A 24,414-nucleotide genomic window follows, 5' to 3' on the forward strand; every position below is an offset into this window, starting at 1 on the left:
AGTATGTCAGCCAACATATTTTACGCACAGTACAGCAGACATGCTTACACATACACACACACACACATAAAAAAACATACTCAGTGGAGTATGTCAGTATGTATGTTTTAATATTTTTAGAGCAGTACAGCAGACATGCTTTGGTCTGCAACATTTGTGCAGTGTAAAGTGTAGACAATTTTACATGGAATTATAATTAAAAGTCATTTAATGAACATGCAATGTTCATTCTACAAGTCCAAATATATATGGCCACATTCAAAGAAGAATATGCACAGCGTGAAGTAGGGTGACACTGACTCATCTTACCCCACTAACCAATTTGTAGGCAATATTCAGTGCATACATATTATGATTGCTTTGATATGCCAATCGTGAAAACTATAGGCCATGAATTCTACTGTGTAATTCCTACAGGGACTCTATTAGAACGGGAGCGATTCATAACTAACAGAAAGCCCCATTCTGAGTATCTGTAAGAGGTGGTTCTTGGCCAAGACAAGCAGAAATATTTTCTTAATTTACCATCGAAAAAATCTCCCGATCTTAATGGTTTTCCCATCTGGAGGAGTTTTTGAACACTTAACAAGTCACAGCTTTCATTAGACTGCTCTGTTAAAATGAGAAAGCTCAGTGATTTTCCAAAGTTTATCGTCCCACAATGCCGAGGTTTGGCAGGGAATGGCAAGCGGCCCTGACTCCAGACAAAGGTCTTTGTGTGAGAGAGAAACTAAAAATGCATTCAATACCAGCACCTGAAACCAATACACTGCAGTATTTTGTAATCTTAGTTTGAAAACACGCACAGGTTTTGGCATGTGCTGAATGCAGAAAATAAGGAAAGAGTGCTAATGTTACGCAAATATGCTAATGTTCCGTTCACATGAAATCCCCCTACAGATGACTGGGAAATATCTGTCAATCACAACTGAATTGATGATATACGGCTAATTTAGTCACAATACTACCATATACATGAACACATAAGATATCTCATAATGCTTAGCATATCTAGTCAAGTCAAGTCAGCTTTATTTATATAGTGCTTTATACAATACCGATTGTGTCAAGGCAGCTTTACAGTGTTAAACAGGAAAATAGTGTGTCAATACTATAGGAGGACAATAGTAAGCAGTCCATTTTTCAGTTAAAGTCAGTTCATTGTTGATTCAGTGATGTCATCATTCAGCTCAGTATCTGTGAAATCAAGCCAACAATATTGCCAGAAACTGAGTGTCTCCAACTAAGCAAGCCAAATGCGACCGTGGTAGGGAACCAAAACTTCATTGTCTATAGTGCCATTCATAAAATCAGATCACTTGAGTTACTTCTGAAAAGGGAGCTACAGCAAAAACTTTACAGTTTGAGAAAACTGTCACGTTATTCAGCTGGTGTACCTTAGATGGCCACCAGAAGTCACTGTGTGTTTTATTTGAGCACATGGCTTGTTGTGTTTGTTGGTGCCATGTGCTCTCCTGTCTATTGTCTGTCCCTGCCTATCTTTTTACCTCATTATTGTTTCAGTTGCTCCACCTGTGTCTCCCTCGTTACCCTTCTCATTTGTTTCCCTATTTATTCTCCTTGTGTCTGCAGTCCTGTGCTGGTCCGTTGTTTAATGTTCTTTGTCACCAGTGAGATGTGTGTTTTTACACGTGTGCTTCCTGTGTGGCTTTGCTCTTCCTGTTCCTGCCTTGCCCTGCTGTGTTGTGCCTTGTGCCTGGCTTGCCTGCCTGTTTTTCCCCTCGGGGTAGTTTGTGTTTGCTTTTGTTTTGTTTTTACTATTTGTATAAGCCCATCCTCCTGCAATTGAGTCCTCGCTTCATCCCTCATTGGAACCATGACAGAACAGACTAGCCAATATAGGACTCAGCGGAGAATGGTCTCACTCCATCTACCACCCTCCACTATCTGCAGCCCCCTCTATCAACGCATGCTTAAGGTAGCAGCATTGAGTTCCCTCAGTCAACGGGGACTGACTTGGGCGAATTCGCGATGGAGTTCAGGAGTGCTGTGTATGGGCTGGACTACAACGATGTGGCTCTCAAGGACCTGTTCAACTATGCCGTTGATGAGCCCATCAGCAGTTGGAGGATGAGTAACATGGAGATTCTGTCCTTTTAGGCATTTGTGGAGCACCTAGCCCAGACTGGGAGACAGTCAGTCCTGGAGCAAGATGTTCCTTCACAAGTGGTACTCCTCCTCAGGATGACTGCCACTCCAGAGTCGCGTCCCGTCATGACCGCCACTACAGAGTCACGTCAAGTCATGGCCGCCACTCCAGAGACTCATCCCAGCATGGCCACCAGTTCAGAGCCTCATCACGAAATGGCTTCCAGTCCAGAGTCTCCAGCCTTCATGGCCAGCACACCAGGGTCTTCAGCAGTCATGGATATCACGTCAGTTTTTCTGGGTATCATGAACGTGCCACATGAAGCCATTAAGATGTGCCCTAGGCTTTTGAGACTAGTTTCCAGTTTGGTGGACCCACCTCTATTGTCAGTGCAAGCAGCTGGCATCACTGTGGGGGTTTCAAGTCCAGTGGTCCTTAAGGACCCGACTCCGGAATTACCTAGTCCAATAGTCCAAGAGTACCTGACTCCTGTGGTCCCAACTCCGGTGATCCCAGTGGTCCCTGAGCTACCCGTTCCAGAACAACCTGCCACAGAACAGCCCACTCTCACTGCTGCTGCCATGAAGGCCATCACTGAGCGCCCACTCTCCATGTCTTGGCAAGGGAGGCCACTACAGAGCCGCCCAATTTCACTGCTGCTGCCATTGTCAAGAAGGCCGTCTTCGCCTTCCCCCTCATGGCTATTCTGCAGGCATAGGCCACTTCGAAATTCACTCCAGCCTCCCTGGAGCCTGCCTCAGAGCTCATTCCAGAGCCAGCTCCAATCCAGGAGCTCTCAGAGTCCACTCAAGAACCCGCTCCAATTGGGGAGCCTTCTGAGTCCACACTAGAATCCGCTCCAGTTCACAAGTCTGCTCCAGAACCTACTCCAACCAATGAATCTGCTCAGCCGTGGTGGTCAAGAGCTCTGCCTGTGCTGCCATGGTGGTTTACAGCATCATCATGGCGGCCTTCAGCCCCATCTAAACCAATGTGGTGGTCTCCATCTCCACCTGATTCAGCATGGCGGCCCTCTGTCCCATCTGCTCTGCTGTGGTGGTCTTCTGCACCATTGTGGAGGGCTTCAGTTCTGCCTACTCTGCCCTGGTGGGCTTCAGCTCTGCATGCTCCACCCTGGAGGGCTTTAGCTCCGCATGTTCCACTACACAGGCCTGGCCCAACATCCCTCCCCCTGGTCTACCTCCGTTCCACCTCCCTCCTGAATTCGTTTGTAGTTTGGTGGAGCATAGAGGATCCGCTGCTTAAAGGGGGGGTTGTGTCACGGTATTCATCTGGTGTGACTTAGATGGCCACCAGAGGTCACTGTGAGTTTTTGTTGTGTTTGTTGGTACCATGTGCTCTCCTGTCTATTGTCTGTCCTCACCTATCTTTTTACCTGATTAATGTTTCAGTTGCTCCACCTGTGTCTCAATCGTTGCACTCCTTGTTTGTTTCCCTATTTATTCTCCTTGTGTCTGCAGTCCTGTGCTGGTCCATTGTTTAATGTTATTTGTCACTAGTGAGATGTGTGTTTTTTACATGTGTGCTTCCTGTGTGGCTTTGCTCTTCCTGTTCCTGCCTTGCCATGTTGTGTTGTGCCTTGTGCCTGGCTTGCGTGCCTGTTTTTTTTTCCCCTTGGAGTAGTTTGTGTTTGCTTTTGTTTTGTTTTTACTATTAATATAAGCCCATCGTCCTCCATTTGAGTCCTCGCTTAATCCCTCATTGGAACCATGACAAAGACTAGTCCAATATATAGAGAAATTGAGCAGTTTCCAAAATATCATTGGGTCAGGATGGTCAACTAGTCAACAATGTGTCCTAAAATGACTGGCCTTACAATGAGGTTGACGATTTATCTAGAATTTTTTTTATTTATTTTTTTATTTGCACCTGATCACAATCAGCATTATGTTAGTATGACTGAGATACTATTTTTAATATTTTGAATTCATTTTAATTTTGTATATATATATATATATATATATATATATATATATATATATATATATATATATATATATATATATATACATACATACAGTTTTTAATTTATTGTTAGTTATTTTAGCACATCAAGTTAAAATGTTGCTGAAATAACTAGATGAAATAAAATAAATTTATATTTTATTTAATTTCAGTTATTGTTTATTTCAAGCAACAACAATGTTTTTATGGGTTTAGTTTTTTATAACTCACATTGTTAGAGCTATTTTTTATTTATTTATTTTTATTAGAATTGGGTTATAAAAAGATATACAATTGCAGTTGTTTGATAAGATTTGAACACATCTTATGCCTTGTTCTTTGTTATAAACACCATTATACAGTATAGAGACACAAGTTGTGTTTATGTAGACAAATCAGATTATTAGCCCAGTTCAATGAATAAAAAAATCAATCAATAAATAAATAATAAATAAAATGAATGATTGAATGAAATAATAGCCACATCACACTTTTTAAACTACCATGTGGTGGCAGAAATATGATGGGTAAATTACACATTTCACCAGTAGGGCTCTCACATTTTTAATCCATGACACAATGAAAAATCATGAATCTAGTCTAATGACAGTCTTTACACTCTCAGAAAAAAAGAAAAAAAAATACAAAAGCTGTCACTGGGGCAGTACCTTTTAAAAGAGTGATAGCCTTTGTATCTTTTCTTGTGTATGAAACTTTACAGGAAAATAAAACAGCAAATTAAAATAACTGCAATCACAATGTTCCTTAATTTTATATTATAAAACATAGTAAATTAGTACCTTTCCTGGTGAATTCACATCTGAGTCATTTTGCCTGAACTTCTCCTGCAGAGTCTCAGCCAGCTGACACAACAGGAAACCGTTATCTAACCTGTCCATGAAGCTCTCAGCTGTGATTTCCACACCTGATGGAAAAGATGACAGAAAGAGATGAATATCCCACAAAAGACTTTGGTTTGATTGTGCTTCCTTGTATTTAGCTTATTTTTATAACTCTGATAGTTGCATTACTGAATTGCAGTGAAATGACCTTTTCAGCATCTGGGAATTAATCTCTTTTGCTTAAATCAGCATTATGCAAATTTAGAATTTATGAATGAACTCCGTCTGAATTTGTAACATTCATTCAATATCAATATTCATGAACATTATTTTATTACTAAATTGAGTGAAATAGAAATAAAGAAGAATCAAAGAAATAACATTTTAAATAATAAAGAGAAATACAATATTTTTTTAATCTATATATAAAAACTAATTTCTGCAGATAACATTAAAAAAAGTATTACTATTATCTCATGATTCTAGAAATACTCCATATAATATGATAACATATGATTCATATTACATTTCCAAATATTATCAAAAACTATGCTTATGGAATATGCAATTTTACAGAATAAGTAACTTTAATTAAATCTAAATTCAGAATTAAAAAAAAAAAACTGCAGCAAATTACAATTCAATTCAATTCATATTCAGAGATTTTAAAGACATTCTCAAATCACACTCTTAATGACGCACAACCCTGGGTCAAATCCAGACATTTGTTGCGGCTATGATTCACAGATAAACACATTTCAGTCCCAAAAGCAGACAAGTGTTTCGGAAGGAAGCAGCTGATTTATTTTGCAGAATTTTCAGTATTCCAGATGAAACACACACAGAGACACAGACTCAGTTCTACACAGATCAACATGTGGCGGCTGCATTCTACTGACTTCCAGACGATCATTCTTTCTACATGATGTCACTGTGAAACAGGAGGGGGTGGCAGGGGGGTGGGGTATCTGTGGAAAGAGCATATTTTCTCATCCACTATACTTTTTTTTTTTCTCATAGAGAGGGGGCGTCAGTGGTCGAGGGGGTTCAGATGTTTTAATGAGTTCCAAATGTGGTAATTGAGCCCAGTGGAGAGCTTGTGAAACTCTTTCTGAACGTATTCCCTCACAAACAACTTCTTACCCTCGTTCCCCCTTCAAAGAACCAAAATCTACACCACCAAATCTATCCCAAACTCTGAATCTAAGAAATTTAAGTAATATATATTGAAAGTGAGCACATTACATTGATTTTACTCAGTGGTCCTATCAAAATTAAAGTGGGCATGATTTTATTTATTTATTTATTTATTTATTTTATGTTTCTTGAGGTTCACTTATAATGTTAAAGGTTTTTTTTTTTTTTTGCACAAAAATATATTCACAAAAAATATTATTTTCAACTCTCATTCTGACCGTCTGTCCAAAATAATCAATTTTAAGGAGGCAGCTCGTTAAAGGTTTGTCAGTTAACAGATTATGTTTAAACTTTACAGTTAACTTTTAATTTGGATTTAAACTACTTTTAACGCATCATCATATTGCACATGAGTAAGTGTTTTGAAAACATTATCTATATAAAACTGTAATTTCTCAGACACAATACGAAATTAAAGCTGTTCCACTTGTACGGGCAGCTGCATACTGTATATACTGTAGACCATGTCAGTGATTATAATGGGTTCTATTTGCATTTGGCACAGCATGATGCAGTGCTCATGTCTGGTGTAGACTTATCAGCTGAATGAATGCCAGTGGGCGGGCCATGTTGTGTGTAGATGTGTCTGTCTTGCTCCAGAGGCGGTCATATGCAAATATATTTGCCTCAGTGACATCACAAAACCCTCAATATAAGTTTATTATTGAAGATGTTATAGTTATGATTTGGTTATATACACTACTATTTAAAAGTTTGGGATCAGTAAGATTTTTTATGTTTTTAAAGAAGTTTCTTATGCTCATCATTTCATTTATTTCAAGCGTGACTTGACTTGACTTCATTTATTTGATTAAAAATACAATAATATTGTTGTGAAATATTATTGCAATGTAAAATAAAGGTTTTCTATTTTAATATTTTCATCAGCCATTACTCCAGTCTTAAATGTCAAACGATACTTCAGAAATCATTCTAATATGCTTATATATTATATTAATAATGCTAACAGTTTTTAAAACAGGGATGTTGTTTTTTATTTTTTTATTTTTATTTTTTGGAACCTTTGACTCATTTTTTAGGATTCTTTGATGAATAAAAAGCTAAAAAGAACAGCATTTATTCAAATTAGAAATCTTTTGTAACAATATACCTTTCAGAGGTTTGGGGTCAGTACTTTTCTTTCTTTTTTTGAATAAATTTATTCAGCAAGGATGTGCTCATTTGATAAAAAGTGATAGTAAAGACTTATATTGTTAGAAATGAATTCTATTTTGAATAAAGAGTTTGATTTAATGGTGCAGAGGATATGTTAAAAGATGATTTATCATGGAGGTGCTTGGGCGCCCTTGAAAAACTGAACACTGGTGGTGTGTTGCATGGCCAGTGAATGATTCTGAAAGCTTATTAACACATAGGGCACTCCTAAGTGTTTTCAGGGCTATATTCATCAGGGCCATCTAAGTTATGCTGCTGGCAATTTATTTTCTATCATGACAAGAGTCATTTAAGTCCTACTTAGAAATAGATTTTTTAAAGTGTTTGTTAAGATTACATTTCAACAACATCACCAATAAAACTGGTCAACAATTATACAATAAACTATGTTTCTTTAGCACCGGAGCAGTGGGGCAGCCCAAACACCACTAATAAATCAAAAAGTTTACTCCCCCATTAATACAGCTCCAAACACCACTAATAAATAAAAAGTTTAAACTATAATAGAAAGCCTCAAAATGTCAGTGTTTCATGTATACAAGTGGCTTCTGGTAAGACCAGCAAATGGTCAAATTGTGTTCCTGTAACACAGATCGGTTTCAGAGATCTGAGCAGCTATTTGTCTAAAAAAAACACAGAGACAGGCATAAGCCACTAAAGAGTGTGGATGATCTGGATAGGGAACTAGTGGTTTGTGAGCGGTTGCATATGAAGCCCCTATGCGGCCCACTGCGGCTCCTGGCTTCCTTTTGCTCCAGGCAGACCAAAGACAAAGCCCTGGTTTCAGCTGGCTGTTCACGGCTTGAGAGCTGCCAGAAATTCCACAGACATCCCCCTCCATCCGCACACACACAGAACCGAAGCCAGGGCCACGACACACTACCATTCTTCTCTCTTCAAAATTTGTCTCCTGGTTCAAATGGTGAGTGGCATTCAGAATCTGATTAATGCTGGGAAATGTTGGAAAAGAAAACATGGACACATGCAATCATGCCTGTGCATGCACATAAATCAATTACATTCATCAAAGAAAAAAAAACACCTTCATCACATGACTTGAAATCAAAACATTAAATGACACATTAAGCACTGCACGTTTTTAAGAACTTAAACTTATCAATATCGGCTTAAATTAAACAAAAGAAATGATAATATACAAATGATAAACAGAGCAAAGCTGGACTTGCCCTAAGCAACCTATGCAAATAATGAAACATGGATTTACACATTTCCTCTCCACCATGAACAGAATACACCAGCAGAACGAAGAAGTCCTCGGGACATAGCCTTGTTGCACACCTCATGTATGAGCAAACCATACGAAAATGTACTCAAGAAAATTCCCAGTTTTTATTATTTATTGAATTTTTACTAAAATCTAGAGCCTTTGCAGTTGCAAAATGCAATTGGCACACTGTAAATAGAAAAAAAAGTTCATATGTTACTGTACTTTAAGGACCTGTTTCTCTCCATTAATAATTACTTTTGTTGACCTTTTATTAACCTAACCTATCAAGTTGTTTCAGTCAAATAAATAATAATTCTGATGTGAATAAAACCAGTTAATTTAGATATTACCACATGAAGTAAATGACTTTAAGTTACCTAACAAGCACTGTTTTGGATGCAGTATTAAATATTTAAATATATATTTATGTTTTTAATCTTGCTTTCTCTGTTTCAGTTATTTCAATTTCATAAAACAGCTTAGCACACACTAGTCATTTTCAACATAAGTATGGTATTAACACCAACCAACAGTATATGATATTAACATTAGTCATATAGAGTGAGGGAACTATGATGTTAAAATCTGGAAGAGTATAATTCGCCGCGGGTTCCTTCGAGATTTTACTATGGGGTTTTATAATGGGGTTTTTCAATTAATTAATAAAATAAATCCTTTGGTAAACATAACTTGACGGTACTTTTATGTTTTGTTCTGCAATGTAAATTACATGCATACATACCCAAAACACAAATTTTGAAGCAGTTATGTTCATTTTTGAAAAAGTATGTAAGTAAAGTTACTAGATAAGAATGTTTGGGCTGAGTGTATGCAGTTTACATTGTAAAACAAACCCTAAAAGTATCATCAAGTTATGTTTAACAGAGGCTTTATTTTAATCATTAATTGAAAAACCCCAATATAAAACCCCATAGGAAAATCTTGAAGGAACCCACAGAGAATTAAACTGCTGGATTCTGACATCCCCTCAATCTATTACTAAGTGACAGATGAATTTGGGAAAAATAAAGTTTAATTTGATTTATCAGCAACAAAATACTTTTGAGGCATTTTCCTATTCAAATTAAAAGTTGATAAGCATGTCTGCTTTGCTGTTCTATAGCATAGTTTTTTTCCTCACTTAACTCAGAATAGATATGTTTTTGTTGAGATTTAACAAAGAATCACTGATATGAAAGATACAGGAATTGCTAAGGCACTGAACAGCTTGACTTACCCAGCATGCTAGAGAGCCAGAGCGCCAGGTCTTCCTTCATGGGCAGCAAACTGGCCTCATGTCTGCTGGCCAGCCACTGACTGTACTGCTGCAGATCTGTGAGGCCCGGACCAGCCGGCTGCTGCTTTCCGCTCAGAGGACTGAACATGCTTCCGAAAAAAGAGAACGAGAGAGGAACATCTACATCAGTGCAATTAAAAAACATTCATTTAATCATTTGGCTTTGACCAAATCCCTCAAATGAATTATTTTACTTTCCCACAGAGCACAGATGTCATCAGTTGTTTCACAGTAGACTCTTATCCTCTATCTTCTCATCACAGTCCAGCTCCAGGCTCTATCTTCTCTGTCCTGTGATATAATACTCACTCGCTTTTTTTAAGAAAGAACAGACACACACTGTGTGGCTTCTCTCCAGTCCTGCCCTAGTGCGATTCTTTTCTGACCCAAAGGCTCTTTACACAAAATGAACATGCTCTTTCCAATGAAACATCAGAATTAGTTGCAATTTCACTATTAGATCATTCAGATTACATTTTCTGAAGATGTTTAGTATGGTTATCAGGTTATTAAATTTGTCTCTTTATAAAAGGAGTATTTCATGTTTGTCTGAGGCAGTTATATTTCTCCGTAACAACCTGTTGCTATTTGCAGAAGAATGTGTACGAATCCAGTTGAATATGTTTCAGTGATCTGCGTAAACTCTGACGATGTAATTCTAGTGAATCCTGCTGATCAGACGAGTTCATCTGGTTCTTCTGAATGTATAAAATCTTTCAGAAAAACATGTTACTTCACATCATTGCTGTTTGAAGTTTTGTTCAAGAGCTAGGATGTGTTAAATGCAGTGGCAGTGGTTTGGTGTATTACAAATGCAGAAATGCGGTGATAATATGTGATGCCAGGCAGCATTGCGAGGGATCTCCCCTTACTCATAATTCATGTAAGAAACAAGAGGAAAGTTATGAGTTCTGAGAAGTGCAAATATCTTCAGCGATGCAGAACAGGACCTCTTCCTAAGCTTTGCTCTCCTGTATCCCACTAAGCAACCTGGGAATGAGGACTCGGATCCAACAATCGTCACTTTGTTGCGATGGGCTCTGAATGGCTGGCAGGCGAAGGCGAACTGAAAGTCAATCTGTATATTTTCCTTGTTCCACAAAATAGTATGCCAGAGTTCACTTTACCCTGCCAAACGTCTATCAGATAAAGGCAAATCTCCTCTTTCTTTTTCTTTCTGAAAGAGCTCCTGTGCTGGAAAAGGTTGAGAGAAAAAGAAATGCGAGAAATATAAAAGAGGTGTTACTGACTCTCTAAACAATAAAAATAGGACATACTGTCCCATATGAACAAAGGCAAGGTGAACAGCAGTCCACTTATCATATCAGAGCTGTCTGTCTGCTCTTAATATTTCCCAGACTGATTCAGTGTTCAGGAGATGAGTGAGAAAGCTGAAACCAGAGAACCTGAGACTGACCCTATTACTGGTGCCTGCATCTTTACTATTTTTCTAAGCAAACAGATCTGGCAGACAATACAATTTATGAGATAAATTCAGTACAGTAACATCAAAGGAGGGAGCCAAGAAATATCTAGAGACCAGAATATCACAGGAGCTTAAGAGTGGGCTATTTTAACTTAGTGAGCAACCAGCAAGAAGCCTGACAGAACCTCCAAACAAAACCTACAGAACACTCTAGCCCTAGAAAAAATCCTACACGCTAAGAAAAAAAAAAAAAAATGTATGACAGTTGGTTCTGGGGCAGTACCTCATAGAAAAGGTACTAATATGTTCCATTTAAGTACTATGTATACTTTTGGTACTTATATGTAGCCTACCTTTAAGATATTAATATGCAACCTTTAGGTGTACTGTAAATAAGGTACAAAGATGTACCTTTTTCATACAGTCTAGATCTGTTAATTTTTTTTCCAATACATTAAAAATGCAGTTCATAAAAACATTGACCTGATTACATAGTTTCTGTGAGGAACAAAATAATAAATCCTGAGTTTTAATTTATTAAAAAAAAAATTAACATAAAAATGTTGGTAATAGAACCATTTTATCATAACAAAGAAAAAATCCTTATTAAAAGAACAGAATTCTTGTTTGCAGTTGTGGCATAATCTTAGAAAAAAAAGAAAAAAATCCTTATTAAAAGAACAGAATTCTTGTTTGCAGTTGTAATAAATAAAAATAAAATATATATTTTTTTTTTTTTTTTCATGTATTTGACTCATATATTTTTTATGATAAGAACTATATATATATATATATATATATATATATATATATATGATAAGGAATATATATATATAATTTTTTATGATAAGGAATGGTTAGTAAAATGTCTCCTTAAAACATCATACTTAATAATTCATAATTAATTATGCAAAATATTTACTATTTTTTATTTTGAAATATATAATAAAAATAATTACAATTATTAGATACAGATGATAAGCAGTTTGAATAACAGATGGATTAAAATATGTATTTATTTTTATTATAATTATATCTAACAAACATGTAGGCTATGTCTAAGAACTTGGCACATGTGATTTAAACTGGATTTCTAAAAGATGCTTCTTTTCTTTATCACGATCTGTCCTATTTGTCACTGACCAGCCACTCAGAACACTGTACTGATACTGTGGCATCTGGTTTAATGAACAAATTCCACTCAGATTTTCTTCCAAGTGACTTAAAATAAATAAATTAGCCTAATTAATAATAAAAAATTTAAAAAAAAAACTGACATGCATTCACTAAAAACATTTGCTGACATATGACATCTACACATCTGCATGATCACCACCTGGAAACTGATGCTCGGCAAACACAAACCCACAGAGCTCACAGATGGAGAGGACATTTACAGTGCATTCAACACCACACACATATTGGGCACATATGGTTGAAACCAAAGGTCAGTGTACAGTGTGACACAGTCAAACCTTTAGCTGGGACTATTATATTAAGCAACATCATATTATTTCACAGTCAATATTTTTCTAGCAAACATTTGTGACAGTGGAGTGATATAAAGGCAATAGGAGTTTCCCATATGGTGTGTGTATTTCCCATCCATCATCCATAAACCATAAACATTGACCTTGACTAATGCAGAAATGATAACTGATAATACTTCAGCTTGCATATCTGATTCTGTTGCAGTTATTTGAGCCTCAATGCTGTGTCAGGTTCAATGAGCACAGAACACACACTGTAATCTGTCCTTAAAGGACTGTGAAGGGTAAATCACACAAACACATACAGGACTTAATAAAGGTCAATGCAGTCATCATCTACACATCATCTACATATTTGCACAAAATATATCACATTATCTAAATACAACATGAATTTTGTCATTTTGCATGCAAGTTCAGTTCAAATTATATTTCCTTTCCTAGTTAAGCAAAGATTTAGTCTAGTTGCCTGCACAATCCACTTCATTTTCCATATGTCACACTGGCATTAAAAGGGGTCATATGATGCGATTTCAATTTTTTCTTTCTCTTTGGAGTGTTACAAGCTGTTCTTGAATAGATAAGATCCCTAAAGTTGCAAAGACTAAAGTCTCAAACCCAAAGAGATATTATTTATAAAAGTTTAGACTCGTCCACGCCCTCCTAAAACGCCTCGATTAAACACTCCCCCACATGCCTAGGTCACCATGTGGGAAGATTTGCAGAACGCCGCCCAAATGTTCACGCAAAGAAAGAAGGCGTGACTTTTATTCTCACCGTTGCCGTTGACGCCATGTCATGGAGATGCTGTTTCGTTGTGAAATTGAAAAGACTTTGTTTGGTCTTCCAAAAGAGGACACAACTAGAAATCAGTGGTTAAGCTGTATTTACAACACTGTTCAAGAACAGTTCAAACCAAATATTCAGATGTGTGCAATGCATTTTATGGAGGACTGTTTCCTGATCCTGGGAGTAGACTACAATGCCGGCTGTTCTGACTCACAGTCTGTAAGTACGTTTTCATATTTAAAGGATGTGCCACTGACGATTCAAACATGAGTTTTGAGCGGTGTAGAGTGGTGCTTGTTGTTTGTTGTTTCTCCGATCACAAATGCAGACATGGTTTTATGTTTATGCGGCGCGATGCAACGCAACGTGTAAAAAGACAGTATAAGTCATTATAATCAGTAATTATGTCCCCACTGGATGCAACAAATGGCTTGTTCATAATGGGTTTTATTGTTTTTTTTTCCTGTGGCCCCGGTGTTCTGACCGGGACACGCATCACAGTATGTTAAGGGTCGTAACATTTCCGTCACACGGTTGAGGCATTCGGCCAATCACAAGGCACTGGATAGCTGGCCAATCAGAGCACACCTCGCTTTTCAGAACGATGAGGTTTGTAAAAATCGACGCATTTCAGAAGGCGGGGCATAGAGGAGAAACAATAATGGACAGTATATGAAAAATAATGTGTTTTTTTTTTCTTACCTTAAACCGCATAAACACATTTCATTACACCAAATACACAAAATATTGTTCTTTTTAGCAACATCATATGACCCATTTAATAATGTTTACAGGCTTTTACACACTTGAACTGTTAGTTTAAAAAGCACAATATGCCAATTTTACTGAGGCAGCACATATGAGAGAAAAACTCAAATACCTTCTGCAGTCTAATGGAAAAAAAAAATGAGGAGAAAAACTTTTATTTTCTGTTTTCAAGTGGGCATGCTTGACATTTTATGACTGTAGTAATATTTCAAAGCTGCTGCTGCTTTCATGAGCTATTTTTGACACTTAAAGAGTAACCACAAAAACAGACTGCATTGTACAGATGAATCTAAAATATAAAATGCTTTCCCCCAAAAATAAGTATTTTGCCATCTTGAAGGGAAATTTTTAAGTTATTACGTTTTTATTACTTTTTCATACGTTTCTATCTATCTATCTATCTATCTATCTATCTATCTATCTATCTATCTATCTATCTATCTATCTATCTATCTATCTATCTATCTATCTATCTATCTATCTATCTATCTATCCGGAGTAAAACATTGTCTTTCCAAAAAGTATACACTTACCCTCCACAATGCACTGCCTGCAGTTGGTTCTTCAACAGTAGACGGTCGTTTCCAATGAATTCATGCTTTCCCCGTGACACTGAGCCTCAAAGATCCGACTGTCATTGCGGGTCTCAGTTCAAAGTGCGCTCCTGCGACAGACACACTGCGCGATCTCACCGCCTCCCTAAAAGACGCGACGCGTCTTTATCTGCGCGACTGTAAGCCACACGGAGCTGCACGAGACCAGACGATTAAAACGAGCCTCGTAGAGAAATGATTTTTAACTGACCGGAGAAAAAAAAATAAAAAAAATAAAGAGTAATAAAGAGAGAGAGAGAGAGAGAGAGAGAGAGAGAGAGAGAGAGAGAGAGAGAGAGAGATGTTATACGTTATAATTATATGTTATAATATTCCATTCTATTACCGTGATGTTCATTTAATTGTTATTGTTATTTTTATTATATTATTATTTTTATCTTTTTGTACATGTATACTAAGCTTTGGCAATATTGTATCATTTACAGTCATGCCAATAAAGTAATTTTGAATTGAACTGAACTGAACTGAAGAGAGAGAGAGAGAGAGAGAGAGAGAGAGAGAGAGAGACTTTTATTTTGAAATACTGCCACAAAAGTTCAGTACCGCGAAAAAAGTGACGTCGTGCACGCTCTCAGCCAATAGCGAGTCGAGAACGAGGCACGCTGACAGAATCCGAAGTTGATTCCGTGCGCTTGTTGATTTTTTTATTTCGTTAAATACGGTGGAGAGCGTCTGATGGAGGCTGTGCTGAGACACCTGACCAACATACTGGAGTTACTGGCCGTGTCTCAGACGGACCACGTGAGTGAATGGGACCGTCACACCACGCTCCGGGCGTTTCAGTGGGCTGAGTACTGCGAGCAGCTGCACTCCCGCTTCCAGTGCAACCCTGCGGTCCGCTCCGCGCTGGAGTCCGCTCTGAGCGACACCAACCAGCGCCTGCAGCAAGCTCTGCCGTCGTGCTCTCCAGTCATGTTCTCTGAGCTGGCTCAGTGTCAGCACATGCTGCTCATTCATTTACTCACAAACCCTTCCGCGCCGAACTCTGTTATCCCAATTCTTTTTCCAGATCCCAAAACTGCTGCACAGGATTCCCAGTTTGATCAAAACAGCCTCATTACGTGTAAATCAGCGTTTAATCTGTTATGCCGCACATCGGACAGGACGAGTTATGCTGGGTTACATGTTGAAGCAGTGGTCAGAGGCAAACTGCTCGGGAACCTCTTGAACTCTGTACTAAGTCGGACTGGTAATGATGAGTATGCGAGAACACTGCTGGATTCCATCCTTCATGACAGCGCGGGAAAACCGGAAAGCCTTTATGACGTCATAGCAGCTGCGCTCCTTTCTCCTGATGACGAAACGAACTCCGTCGTTCCGCACTTTATCCTCGCCTGGCTGCAAGAGCAGGATGGGTGTTTGAGTAAACTGTGCAAATCTCTCTCCCCCGGACTTTGTACCGTCATCTCCCGACAGTCTCGCGAGTTTAAACAGGCATATTGGGGTGTTTTGAAACAGTGGGCGTCCTGCTTGGAGTTTGACGTCTTGGAGGGTCTGTGGGTGCCGACTTCAGATGAGCCTGTCACTTTTATAATACTGACTGATCGATTCAAAGAGTTATTAAATTCAGGGCCACCGTTAAAAGAGGAGACAGAAACTGAACTCAAAACACTCAAACGGGAAGCTGGAGACTTTAATGTAAAAGGCATCTGTATATGGACGGATGTAATCATTCAGCTAAAGCTGTAAATACATCAGAATGGAAGTTCATTCAAGGCTGTTAGTTATTTCCTTTGATGTTAATTTAACTAATGAAAACATGATGTCTGAGGATATAAGTTTGATAATTATATATATAATATATTGCGTTTTGTCGATTTTATGTTTTGTAATCATTTTAATTGTTGTTGTTTTTATTATAAGAGCCATCATAATATCAATTTTATTTCAACGTGTATTTTGTTTTTCTTCATAACTGAAATTTCTAAACATGATTTTGTTCCTCAGCATTAAAAAAAAAACCAAGAAAAACCAACCCTCTGCCTCAGTCTTCCGGCAGACAGGGGGCGACAGTGCTCTTTACACCATCAGCCCTGTGCTTTATTTGAGGGCTGGGTTCCTTGTGGTATTTTATTTACAGCTGAATAATTAATAAAGCTTTTAAACAGTGTCACTGATGTTTCTGTGTTTCCTGGGGAACTGTTTCATTCGAGTTAATCAGTGATGTTCTGCCTTACATTTCTCTGGATAATGGATAATACAGAAACAGTCTTCCTCACTGTCATAGGAGGCCTAAAATATCAGGTAATTAGGTTAAAGTGAAATATATATATATATATATATATAGCTATTCTGGTTTATATAAAATAAAATCTTAAGATACAATATGCTTTGTAAGCAAAATGTCAGGTATTTACTGGTCAAAAACTCTGGAAACAAATACAATTATATATATAAAAAAACAACAGTTGTCCAATGCAGTAGACTTATTCTGTATTTCATCTGTATTGTATAATTAAAAAAATACACTGCTTCATTAATGAGAAATGCTGCTGGGCTGCACTGAATAGACTGCATGACAGATGGTGGCATCACTGTCACCTTGGCAACCGTTGGCATTAAGCACTGGATTTTATTTGAAAAAGAAGGAAGAGACCAGGCATCAAACGCGTGCGCCTCTTAAATTGGTCCCTGGGGACACGCAGACGCGTGCTTCCTGGGCTGGCTTTCATATGTCTGTCACATTAAGGAGGAGGAGAAAGAGATCAGGAATCTGCATGGGCTGGGGTCACGCCACGTTCAGTGATTTATGAGGTCACTTGAGGTTGTCGAAACCCTCATTGAAGCCTCATTGCTTTTGACTTCACCTGAAATCTGATGCTTTAAAATAGGACCCCATTTCCTTTTCCAACAGGTCCTGTGCTCTTAATAAATACAGAATCAGTCGGGCTAATCTCTAAATGGATTTTACATCCTGTGACAAGCAGAGTCTTTATGAAGAATTCATATCTCATCAGTTACAAGTTTTATGTGGTTTTGGGGCTTGAAATGCTTCTAGTATTTATATAAATCTTGTTTTCTCTATATTGTTTCAGGATGTGTTATGTTTTGACTAACATGCACACTAAAAATACATAAGTTGTGGCAGCTAATATGTAAATGGTGTTTAAGGAAAGATTTTGCAGGTTAAGCTAAATATTTTTAAACCAAAAAGTGCTGTTATTATCCCTGCTCTCTCCTTCATCAACAGAAACTGCAGACACTTCAAAGTAGTTTCTCTCTGCTCTGATGCTCTAGAGAAGCTGTGCTTTCTCTGACAGCAGACAAATAGTTCTTCATTTTTTTTCTCGTCCCTGTCTCCTTGGAAACAAAGAAAATGCATTTTCTCAGCTCAAATATGTACTGAGAAAGCAGCAGGGCAATGCTGAGAAAACACAACCGTTTCCACAGTGAATAATCACAGGCGAGATTTCCTTCCTAACGCAGCAGTTCATTACGGACTTCTTTTTGAAATGGGGGGGAGCCATAATACAGATATTTTCCCGTCTCCCATTTGTGGAGAGTCGTTATGCAGAAATGCTGGAATGTCTTTGAAGTATGAGATTTAAATTAATTACTCGTGCACTCCTTATTTTGTTCACCTTCCCATGATTGTGCTCATCCTCCATGCACGTGTTAATATTTTACATTTAACATACACATAATTTGTTTTCAATATTACATTTAAAGACCCCAAATGTTTGATGAGTGCTATGTTATATTAAAACTGACATTTTGGACTGGGCGTATCGACATGGCAAAATAGTTTTTGGTATTATGTAACAGCCACAAACCATGATTTGTAGTGTACTGTAGTGCAAGATGATGTCATTATTATTTGTAAGAAAGTCTGTAAATTTGGAATGTGTACATCTGCAAAAGTTACCTTTTAGGAGTACACTAGCATATAGATTTCTTCAACAGACTTACAAGAACCAAACAAAACCTTAATTTTGATATTATGAGGTCCTTAAAGTTCTCACATTGTTTCAGTGGACTTCAGTGGATCTGTTTGTTGTTGTTGTTGTTGGATTTACAGTAGTTTTGACTGCTAAACTTGTTAAATTAGTATTGATTCTAGCACCACATTATAACACAATCTGTAGACTCAAATATACGGCTTCTAAATAACCAAAATACTATCAAATAAATTACTTAATGAATAAAACACAGAGATCAAAGAAAAACACGTTTTCCACATATAAAGACAGACCTTTATTATCCATGGTGAGCTGGTGTGAGTGTGTTGGGGGCGGGGTGTTGACAGCACCAATGAGGACATGGTTTGTTAAACATGTGATGAAAAGAGCAGCTTGAAGAGACTGCAGACAGATGAAGGATACTTCTTTTTAGAAAGAAGCGGAGCAGATGAATACTGAAGGGCAAACATTGATATTCCTTTGTCACTTGTTCCCATTGTACACCTATAATGTCTTTGAGCTAAAAATGTGTTTTACATTTACTAATATTTAAACAAAGGTATATTCAGTCTTTTTTCTTATTAAAACAACTGACAGATACAGAAATTAATCAAATACTATTATATTATTATAAAAGACAAAATCTATGAGACATTATACTAAAACATCTCCCTATCATCTTTCATATGGCAAATCCACAAACTGTGGATCAGAAATGTTTCTTCATCTGACTTGTAGATGTCATTGAAGTTATAACTTGTATAGCACTTGTTTTGTGAGTAATAGCAGAATTTCTCAGAGGTTCCAGACAAACTGCCTTTGGTTTAATTAGCACTTGCTCTGTTTGTAATATCTGCTGATCACTTGTTCGCACCTCCATCACTCATGTGTTCTCACTTCTGCACAAGAGCACAGAGAGGAAGTGAAAAAAAAATGAAAGTGAGATCACTATTTATCTTGTGCTGAGACTCATTCCAGCCTAAAATCACTGGGGTACATTCTTAAAAATAAAGGTTCTTTATTGGCATTAGTGGTTCCATGAAGAAACTTTAACATCTATGGAAACTTTCCATTCCACAAAAGGTTCCTTATAGTGTAAGGTTCTTTAGATGATTAAAGTGTCCTTCACACTGAAAAAAACACAGTTCTTTCAAGAACTCTTTACTGAAATGTTCTTTGGGGAACCAAAAATGGTACTTCTATGGCCTCAAGAGAAAACTGAATAAAAATGCAGACAAGAATGGGAATGGGAAGAAGAAGTGGAATGAGAAAGAGAAGGGGTATCTGAGAGGAAGAGGAAAGGAAACCATAAAGGAAGGGGAAAGGGAAGAGGAACCAGAAAGGGACAGGAATGTGAAAGAAATGAAAAGCAAAATGGAAAAGGGAATGGGAACAAGAAAGGAAAAGAGAAGGTGAAGAGAAAACAGAATAGAAACCTGAACAAGAATGGGAATGGAAAGAAGTGAAATGGTAAGAGGTAGAAGGGGGACCAGAGAGGAAGAGGAAAGAAAACAGGAACCAGAAAGGAAATTAAGTGAAATCAGAAAGGAAGAAGAAATGAAATGTGAACCAGAAAACAAAGGAGAAATGAAAGGGAAACAAATAAGGAAGGGGAAATGGAAAGGGAAGATGACCGGAAGAGGAAAGAGAACATGAAACGAAGGGCGTGATCTCAGTGTTAAGATCGAGTTGGGGTTGGGGAATTCGGCTCTTCAGGAGAAGGTAGCAGGACCACTCCTTTCCCTGGAGGAGGGCCGGGGGAGAATCCTTTGTTCTCGTTATCTTTTTGTTCCGCCACTGGCCCCATGCCAGTTTCCAGGCAGAGCCGGCTCGAGAAGCATTGCCTGTAGTTCCTTTAACCCCACTGGATCGGTTTCTGGGAGCCTGGCTTCAGCTCCCCAGCCCATCCCGCTGGCTCATCCAAATGATCAGGCTCAGCTACGCGATTCAGTTCGCCCAGCGCCCCCCCCTGGTTTCTGGGTGTTCAAGTCAAGTCAAGTCAAGTCACCTTTATTTATATAGCGCTTTAAACAAAAAAGATTGCGTCAAAGCAACTGAACCTCATTAATTAGGAAAACAATAATGCAAAATGACAGTTAAAGACAGTTCATCATTGAATTCAGTGATGTCATCATGCAGCTCAGTTCAGTTTAAGTAGTATCTGTGCAATAATTTGCAATCAAGTCAACGATATAGCTGTAAATGAAGTGTCCCCAACTAAGCAAGCCAGAGGCGACAGCGGCAAGGAACCAAAACTCCATCGGTGACAGAATGGAGAAAAAAACCTTGGGAGAAACCAGACTCAGTCGGGGGGCCAGTTCTGCGAACTTGTACTCCTCGCAACAGCCCCTCCCTGGCAATTCCTCTGAGCAAGGACCTTCTTTCTCAGAGATGGGACACCCTCTGGCACCCGTGTCCCAAAATTTGGAACCTACATGTGTGGGTTCTGGATGGGTCATGGAAGGTTTAGGTACCTTGCCACCTCAGGGTGTAGCTACCATTGCTTCGGCTAGAGCCTTGTCTACCAGACAAGCTTATGCTCTGAAGTGGAACCTCTTCGTCACTTGGTGTTCTTCACGCCATGAAGACCCCTGGAGATGCCCGATCGGGTCAGTGCTTTCTTTTCTCCAGGAAGGGTTGGAACGAAGGCTGTCTCCTTCCTCCCTGAAGGTCTATGTGGCAGCCATTGCAGCTCACCATGACCCAGTTGACAGTAAGTCTCTTGGGAAGCATGATCTGGTCATCAGGTTTCTGAGAGGGGCCAGGAGGCTCAATCCGCCTTGCCCTCATCAAGTTCCCTTTGGGGACCTTGCAGTGGTTTTATCTGCACTGCAGATAGCTCCCTTCAAACCCTTGCTTTCAGTGGAGCTAAAGTTTTTATCATTGAAAACTGCGCTTCTGACAGCTTTGGCTTCGGTTAAGAGGTTTGGAGACCTGCAGGCATTTTCAGTTGACGAAGCATGCCTGGAATTCGGGCCAGCTAACTCTCACGTTATCTTGAGACCCCGGCCTGGATACGTGCCCAAAGTTCCCACCACTCCTTTTAGAGATCAGGTGGTGAACTTGCAAGCGCTCCCCCCAGAGAAGGCAGACCCAGCCTTGGTGCTGCTCTGTCCAGTATGTGCGAAGTCACTTACATAGACAGAACTCAGTGCTTCAGGACCTCAGACCAGCTCTTTGTTTGTTACGGAGGCCAGCAGAGGGGAAAGGCTGTCTCCAAACAGAGGTTATCCCACTAGATAGTGGATGCTATTGTCTTAGCTTATCAGGCTCAAGACCTGCCATGCCCCCTAAGGGTGAGGGCTCACTCAACTAGGAGTGTGGCTTCCTCCTGGGTGCTGGCACATGGCAACTCGCTAACAGACATCTGTAGAGCTGTGGGCTGGGCGACACCTAACACGTTTGAGAGATTCTATAATGTCTGTGTAGAGCCTGTGTCCTCCTGGGTACTTGCCCCTTCGGGCCAGTAAACAGGACCTGCATCTTGTTAGCATACTTCCTGCGGGAATATTCTACCCAGTGCATTCTGTGTTATTATAGCCCCTCACTCGTGCTGGCCTTACGACAGGGTGCTATCACTTGCATGGGTCACTGGAAGACAGCCTTTGTGATGTTTTGTAAGGGACCCCATTCTTCAGTCTGTTCTGACGTAACGTCGAATGTGACTGACCGAGGAACACAGGGCTGTTCCTCCTTCAGGGAACGAGGGTTACATACGTAACCTAGACGTTCCCTGAAGGAGGGAACAGAACCGTTACGTCCCTTTGCCACAATCACTGTTCCGTTGAACGGCCAGGTCACATGGCTCGGCTCCTCAGCAAAGACTTGAATGTGAGTTGCTTGCGCTGCTCCTTTTATACCCACACGGCGGGGTGGAGCTTGTGATGCAAATCCCAAAGACCAAGGTACTCAACGTACCATTGGCTCATTTTGTTACGAAGGTGATTGGGCTCTCAGGCGAGACCCCATTCATCAGTCTTTTCTGACCTAACGTCTCCGTTCCCTCCTTCAGGGAACGAGGGTTACATACGTTACCTAGATGTTATATTGCCTGGTTTTATCAGCGGGCTTGATGCCATACAACACTCTCGACAGCTCTGCTGATAAATAACTATATAAATAGATCTCCACATGAACCAGAGTATGTGTTCACAGAAGCTTCTATTAGTGAGAACGTGTGAGGAGTGGCAGGAGTATTTGCCACACAGTCTGGGGGAATGAATTCAAGTGGGTCAGGTTCTGCAATACATGTAGTGTAGTGCTAGCTTAGTGGTTAAATGTCAGGCCTGGATAAACTCTGTAGTTTAGGGTTCCTCAAATCCAGCCCCAAGGACCAATGTCCTGCAGAGTTCCCCAATCACTGCTGTACATTTCAGCATTGGCATAGTTGTTCCAGTGTCCATTTTGAACAAGGGTGACCATTCCTGCTCCTGGAGGGACAATGTCCTGCAAAGTTTAGCTAATTACATGAAAGTGCAAACTCGTGAAATTATACTTTTGTTTTATAAAGTTTTCTAAGTTCTTCGCCCATTCAGTCTTAATGGTAAATGAACTTGGCTTGCTGTCCTCAAAGGAGGCTTGATCTCGAGGCTCGTGTTGAGCTCAGAATTAACTCCCTTAACGGGATTATATAGAAAGTCAAAGAATGGAATAGTAGCGGAAATGAGGAGGTGGAGTAATGCCAGAACAATTGTCGCTGGGACGGCTCAGTGGCTGCTCCTTATATACACTAATGATGATTGACAGGACTGAATGAATAGGCTCCTCCTGAACCTATGTTTGGAACTTCATTTGTGGTCCTTGTTGGCGCTTATAAAAGCCTTTGTGTCTAAATCGGGCCCATGATGCCTTAAAATGCCATGTAACTCACTAGATCTTGGCAAGTGTTTTAACAAAACTGGTAACTGAGTGACCGTAACTGAGACAAATTAAAAATGTAAAGTAAAACATCCATCCTAAATGCAATGCAAGATTAATGCAAGCAATGCAGAATTACACCATCATTATTTCTCTAGTGACTTTTCATTTAGATTCAGTCCCCAGCCTTTTCATCCCTTTATTTTTTTTTTCTCTCTGGTCTCATCTAAATAACATTTTAATCAAAGGCTGTGTGTGTGTGTGTGTGTGTGTGTGTGTGAGAGAGAGAGAGAGAGAGAGAGAGAGCTGTAGCATTCATTAAAATCTAAGCCTGTCATACACATACATGCACAGATCCCATCTGCTGAGGGTCAGCTCTGAATAGGAGCGTTGGCCCCTAGGGACGTGTTGGCCCTTCTCAGTGTGTCCTTAAGCAGATTTGGCTGTCTTTCTCTGAAAGTCTCCCTCTCCTCTTAATCATTGTCAAAGTGAGAGGTGAGAGGCTTTGAGTCACACCTGAGTCCCAACCCACAGGACGAATATCACAAAGGAAATCTCAGTTGTTTCTCCTTGGATAAGGAATAAGATTGAATGAAGAGCAAGAGACTTTTTTCTGATGTTTTTTGCTTCCCAGAAAATTCTCCTGAGGACAAAAGACACCAGTCTCCCATGTGTTATGTTTCAACAGAGATCTAGAACTGAGCTTTTGCAGGCTCTGCCTCAAAATCTAGTGAGCATCTCAATTAGGAAGCATTT

The 24,414-nt window shown here is 39.1% G+C and overlaps 2 protein-coding genes across 2 annotated transcripts in view; one reads left to right on the forward strand and one right to left on the reverse strand.

Moving 5' to 3' along the window:
* Positions 1-15,073, reverse strand: part of LOC109106877 (growth arrest-specific protein 2) — a 28,836-nt gene extending 13,763 nt beyond the window's left edge. The window contains exons 1-3 of the mRNA XM_042715777.1: positions 14,822-15,073; positions 9,756-9,904; positions 4,876-5,000 (exon numbers count right to left, since the gene is read on the reverse strand). Coding sequence (XP_042571711.1) covers positions 4,876-5,000; positions 9,756-9,903 — 273 coding nt within the window. The 5' untranslated portion in view covers position 9,904; positions 14,822-15,073. The remainder of the gene's footprint in view (positions 1-4,875; positions 5,001-9,755; positions 9,905-14,821) is intronic.
* A 384-nt stretch (positions 15,074-15,457) lies between these two features.
* LOC109080875 (Fanconi anemia group F protein-like) lies at positions 15,458-17,015 on the forward strand. Its single transcript, XM_019095884.2, has one exon. The coding sequence runs from the start codon at positions 15,578-15,580 to the stop codon at positions 16,589-16,591; it is 1,014 nt and encodes a 337-aa protein (XP_018951429.2). The 5' UTR covers positions 15,458-15,577; the 3' UTR covers positions 16,592-17,015.
* The last annotated feature ends 7,399 nt before the right edge of the window (positions 17,016-24,414 follow it).

The sequence above is a fragment of the Cyprinus carpio genome, chromosome A25, assembly GCF_018340385.1.
Source record: "Cyprinus carpio isolate SPL01 chromosome A25, ASM1834038v1, whole genome shotgun sequence".
Lineage (NCBI taxonomy): Eukaryota > Metazoa > Chordata > Actinopteri > Cypriniformes > Cyprinidae > Cyprinus > Cyprinus carpio.